We start from the raw sequence: 5,814 nt of genomic DNA, 5'->3' as shown, positions 1-5,814 counted from the left end.
GCAAGTCTTTGAGTGAGCATGTAGGTCACCTTAAGGCGGTCTTGGAAGTGCTCCGAGAAAACGAGCTGTACATTAAGCTTGAAAAATGCTGCTTTGCTCAACCACAAGTGGAGTTCTTAGGCCATTACGTGAAGGACGAACAGCTCCTAATGGATCTTAAGAAGGTCAAGTCAATCCGAGAGTGGAACAAGCCGAAGGCAGTCCCGCAATTACGGTCCTTTCTCGGTCTTGTAAATTATTATCGTCGTTTTATCCTTGGATACTCATCCATTGCAGCTCCCCTCTCGGATATGCTCAAGAAAGATAGGAAGTGGGCTTGGACGAACAAGTGTGAAGCTGCGTTCAACAAGCTCTGAGATATTATCTCAACCGAACCGGTCATGGTCTTACCCGACGTGGGTAAACCCTTTGAGGTACATTCTGATGCCTCAGACTTTGCTATTGATGGTGTCTTAATGCAGGAGAACCATCCCGTGGCGTACGAGAGTCGGAAGCTCAATGAGGCCGAGAAGAAATACACTGTCCAAGAGAAGGAAATGACGGCCATTGTCCATTGTCTTCGGACTTGGCGTCATTACCTCCTCGGAAGCTCGTTCGTGATCACTGGTCACAGTGGTCACAATGGTCACACTGACTGATTGAGTGTTGATTTCTTCTTTCCAGGTTCCGTTTATATATGATTTCTCAGATATTCAGTTCGCACCGAAAATTGAAAGCAAATGCTATTTGATGTTGGTTTGGTGCTCTATGATGTACTGTTTATGAGCTTTGTTCAGATACATTCGATGTATTGATACTTTCTATGTGTTTTATGAGAGTATTTTATTCATTACATGTTCTTGCATGCTAGATCTGTTATGAAATCCATGTATCATTATGAATGATACTAAACTCCCTAGTCTTGTGTCGTTATGGGAATAACGACATAATAAGACTAGTATGATGTGTGATTGATGATCACATAGATGATCATAGGTATTGGATACGATCACAATCATAGGTATTCGTTGCAGAACGGAATACTGGACTGACCCGCATGAGATTGTCACATGGACTAGCGTCATGACTTGAATCTCATACGACGATTCTATGATTGGATCCTAAGACCTGAGATATCTACAGAATCCAACATGAGGAGTTGCGTGCTTTGATTACGTCAAACGTCCTGCGTAACAGGAGGACTATAAAGGCGTGTATCAGGTACGAAACGAATCATGTACTGGATTGTAGATAGTCAAGACGGGATTTGTACCTCTCGTAAAAGAGAGAGATATCGCTGGGCCCCTCGTGTGAGCAAGACTGTAGAAATGTGTGGCCGCACTATAGACGAACGTCGTCTATTTCAGACAGTCGAACTCAGTGAACGAGAAAGCAGTCGAATCAGATAAGGTGGCTTGTCCATGCCTTATGTTCGACATATGATATCGCGATACAAAAGGATCATCAGTCGGAATCATCACTGGCTTTCGTATGATCACAAACAAACTCTATTCGAGATAGGTAGTCATAGTGTCTTGCTAGAGACCGTCTATGACTTGTATTACCGGAATGGAGATTCTGCGTTTTACTGCTATTCCGGATGAGCCTACAGGGTCACACACAATAGGGATGGACAAGTACGTGTGCTAAATTATCCCGATTAGGAATCCTAATTGGATTGAGATTTCTAATTGGAATAGGAATCCTAATGGGATTAGGAGTCCTGTTATGTATAGGAATCCTAATGAGATTAGAATTCTATTACATCTAGGAAACCTAATGAGATTAGAATTCTAATAGGTTTAGGAAACCTAATTAGATTAGGATTCCTAGTAATCTATTCCTTGTCAAATTAGGATTTTTGGAAAGTCTATATAAGGAGAATGTCTTCTAGGGTTTTAAAAAAGGAAAAAAAAGAAAAAGAAAAAAAAGAAGGAAAATAAAACCCTAAGCCTCCAAAACCCTTGCACACAAGAGAGATCGAGATCTCTAGTCCTAGCAGACAAGTTCCAAGGTGTTGGAATCCTTCCCGACGTGTGGATACGTGTAGAGGGCGAGGTATTCTTCCTGCCTAGAGTGATCGGACGAACATATCAATTGATACAGGCCCCGGATCGATTGAGGTAAGCGTTCTAACGTTTCTATGATTCAATAGTAGCATGGTTCTAGGGTTTCATTAAAATTTTTGTTTTATATCCGCTGCGCAAACCCTAGAATCGATCTCTTAGGAATTAGATTCGCTGATGAGATCCCAGGAATCCCAACACCCCTCCAGTCACGCTTACGCTCGAGAGCTTGGATGAGCGTCTCCGAGCCATCGAAGATCAAGATGTACGAGTGGATGACCTAGAACAAGAGATCTCCGCTGTAGGTGGAAACACTAAGGAGATGCTCGAGGACTTGGCATGCCAACAACGGATTGATCGAGACATGACCGACGACAACTTTCAGCTCGTGCGTGAAACGCACGACCGCGAGGTAGCAGATTTGCGTAATTTGATTAACGAGTTGAAACTTGAGTGTAGGTTGCACAGGAATGTGGCTCAGCAAGCCCTTGCTCCAGCCCCGACTCAAGTTCCTCACCACCCAGCCTTCAAAGTTCCCGAGCCAACACTCTTCAATGGGACCCGAAGTGCTTCGGCGGTTGAGGGTTTCATCTTCGCAATGGAACAATATTTCGATGGCCTTGGAGTCTTGGACGACTACTCACGTGTGAGGCATGCTCCCACATACCTCCGAGACCTAGCACAGCTTTGGTGGAGGCGTGTGTTGGCGGACCAAGAGAGAGGCGACCGACGTGTGGACACTTGGGCGCAATTCAAAGCCGAATTGCGTCGGCACTTTGTCCCGACCAATGCGATTGACGAGGCTCGGACTAGATTCCGTAGACTTCGCCAAACAGGGAGTATCTCGGACTATATTCGCGAATTTTTTGCTCTATTGCTGGAACTTAATGATATTTCTGACCGTGATGCTCTCTTTCACTTTAAGGATGGCCTAAAGGAGTTTGCTCGTTTAGAAGTGAACATGAGGGATTCTCAAACCCTAAATGATGCCATTGCGATCATAGAGAGCCTTCCGGACTACTCCAACAGACCCAACAACCAACAAGCACGACCTAGGGATTGGAATAGGCCTCGGCCTTCACACCAAAATCGAGACCAAGCTCAAACCTATAGGCCAAACAACACCCAAGGCTCCGGACAAGCGAGGGGGAAGTCTAAACCACATAACCCTTGCTATGTGTGCGGCGGCCCTCACTGGGTCCGAGAATGTCTCAAGAGAACCAAGGTGAATGCGATGGAGACACAAGATGAGCCGCGATCCGACAAAGGCAAAGGCAAGAGCAAGAACAAAGGCAACGCCATCGAAGATGATGCAGCCATTGTCGAATCATTGCATCAATTTGGAACTATGTCCAAACCTAGTCCATCCGAGAATGCATTGGCCTCGGAGTCTCCTAACCGTGGCCTACTCTATGCGGACATCCTCATCTACGGTAAGTCGGTTCCAGCTATGTTTGACACCGGTGCATCTCACAATTTCTTGGATGTAGGTGAAGCCAAGGGGCTTAAGTTGAAGCTTGATGGAGATGGTGGCTCGGTCAAGGCCGTGAACTCTCCAGCTCAAGCGGCTGCTGGTTTGGCTCGTGGTGTTCGGATCCAAATTGGAGAGTGGATTGGGAAGACTGATTTCACGGTCTTGCCCATGGACGATTTCCGAGTGGTTCTCGGACTTACCTTCTTTAGGTCGGTAAGTACTTTCATTCCCGCTTCCACCTCTTCTCTTGTGATCTTGGACAGGGACAAGCCAACCATAGTCACTCTATGACCTGCCCCAAGGGACTCGACAACCATCTCGGCCATGCAGTTCAAGAGAGGCGTCAAAAGCTCAGAGTGCTACTTAGCCACTGTCCGAGAGTTGAACGAGGAAAGAATCCTCGGATCAACCTCCCATGTCGAGCGAGGTACGTTCTTTACTGGATGGTTTTGCAGATGTGATGCCCTCGGAACTCCCCAAGAGGCTCCCACCGAGGCATGGAGTGGATCATCAAATCGAGCTCATCCCCGGGTCAAAGCCATCGGCAATGGCTCCCTACAGGATGGCTCCTCCCGAGCTAAACGAGCTCAAGAAGCAGTTGGAAGACCTCCTAGACGCAGGCTATATCCAACCCTCAAAGGCTCCATACGGTGCACTCGTCCTCTTTCAAAAGAAGAAGGATGGCTCCCTTCGGATGTGCATAGACTACCGTGCACTCAACAAGGTAACGGTCAAAAATAAATATCCTATACCCTTGATTGCGGATTTGTTTGATCAGCTTAGGGAGGCTCGGATCTTCTTCAAGCTTGAGCTTCGATCCGGTTACTACCAAGTAAGAATAGCCGAGGGAGATGAGGCCAAGACCGCATGTGTTACTAGGTATGAGTCATTCGAGTTTAAGGTAATGTCGTTTGGTTTAACCAACGCCCCTGCTACGTTTTGCACTATGATGCATGAGTTGTTTCATCCCTATCTAGATAAATTTGTGGTTATCTATCTAGATGATATTGTCGTGTATAGCAAGTCTTTGAGTGAGCATGTAGGTCACCTTAAGGCGGTCTTGGAAGTGCTCCGAGAAAACGAGCTGTACATTAAGCTTGAAAAATGCTGCTTTGCTCAACCACAAGTGGAGTTCTTAGGCCATTACGTGAAGGACGAACAGCTCCTAATGGATCTTAAGAAGGTCAAGTCAATCCGAGAGTGGAACAAGCCGAAGGCAGTCCCGCAATTACGGTCCTTTCTCGGTCTTGTAAATTATTATCGTCGTTTTATCCTTGGATACTCATCCATTGCAGCTCCCCTCTCGGATATGCTCAAGAAAGATAGGAAGTGGGCTTGGACGAACAAGTGTGAAGCTGCGTTCAACAAGCTCTGAGATATTATCTCAACCGAACCGGTCATGGTCTTACCCGACGTGGGTAAACCCTTTGAGGTACATTCTGATGCCTCAGACTTTGCTATTGATGGTGTCTTAATGCAGGAGAACCATCCCGTGGCGTACGAGAGTCGGAAGCTCAATGAGGCCGAGAAGAAATACACTGTCCAAGAGAAGGAAATGACGGCCATTGTCCATTGTCTTCGGACTTGGCGTCATTACCTCCTCGGAAGCTCGTTCGTGATCAAGACGGACAACGTGGCCACGAGCTACTTCCAAACGCAGAAGAAGCTCAGTCCAAAACAAGCCAGATGGCAGGACTTTTTGGCCGAGTTCGACTACACCATGGAGTACAAGCCGGGAAAGGCCAATGTTGTGGCCGACGCCTTTTCCCACAAGCCGGAGTTCGCAACCCTCAACGGGAGTGAGCCTAGGACCGACTTCACAACTCGGATCCGAGAGGCCATGTCCCATGACCCCGCGGCCAAACATCTCCTTGAACCTGACCGGAAACACCAAACCCGGAAGTTTTGGGAGAAAGACGACATTGTTTTCTCAAGAGGGAGGTGGATCTATGTCCCTAGACACGAGGGCATTCGGAGGGAGATCCTGAAGGAGTCACATGACTCACGGTGGGCTGGACATCTCGGAGAAAAGCGCACCTTGGCCTTAGTAGCCGAAAACTACTATTGGCCTCACATGAGAGCGGACATGGAAGCTTATGTCGAGACATGCCTTGTGTGCCAGCAAGACAAGATCGAGCAACGACTTCCCATTGGCCTCCTACAGCCTCTTCCCATCCCAAACAGGCCTTGGGAATCGGTATCCATAGATTTCATCATGAATTTGCCTACGGTTAACAAATATGTTGCTATCTTTGTCATTGTGAACAGATTTAGCAAGTACAGCACGTTCATCCC

General features: G+C 47.0%; 1 protein-coding gene across 1 annotated transcript; it reads left to right on the top strand.

Annotated features, from left to right (window-relative positions):
• Nucleotides 1-380: 380 nt before the first annotated feature.
• On the top strand, nucleotides 381-4,894 carry LOC109116810. Its single transcript, XM_019202896.1, has 4 exons — nucleotides 381-624; nucleotides 2,255-3,732; nucleotides 3,783-3,891; nucleotides 3,975-4,894. Exons 1-4 carry the CDS (start codon nucleotides 381-383, stop codon nucleotides 4,892-4,894), a joined length of 2,751 nt encoding a protein of 916 aa, XP_019058441.1.
• Nucleotides 4,895-5,814: the final 920 nt, after the last annotated feature.

The sequence above is a fragment of the Tarenaya hassleriana genome, unplaced genomic scaffold (assembly GCF_000463585.1).
Source record: "Tarenaya hassleriana unplaced genomic scaffold, ASM46358v1 Cleome26, whole genome shotgun sequence".
Classification (NCBI taxonomy): Eukaryota; Viridiplantae; Streptophyta; class Magnoliopsida; order Brassicales; family Cleomaceae; genus Tarenaya; species Tarenaya hassleriana.
Note: the sequence above shows the minus strand (reverse complement) of the source record. Positions and strands in the feature narration are given on the sequence as shown.

Bases quoted from the DNA above. Each gene is read 5' to 3' on its own strand.
- LOC109116810 (XM_019202896.1), top strand. From the start codon at position 381: ATGGTCTTACCCGACGTGGGTAAACCCTTTGAGGTACATTCTGATGCC. The intron at 625-2,254 runs GTCACACTGACT...ACACCCCTCCAG, and splicing joins TGGTCACAGTGGTCACAATG to TCACGCTTACGCTCGAGAGC. The intron at 3,892-3,974 runs GTCCGAGAGTTG...ATGGTTTTGCAG, and splicing joins CAGAGTGCTACTTAGCCACT to ATGTGATGCCCTCGGAACTC.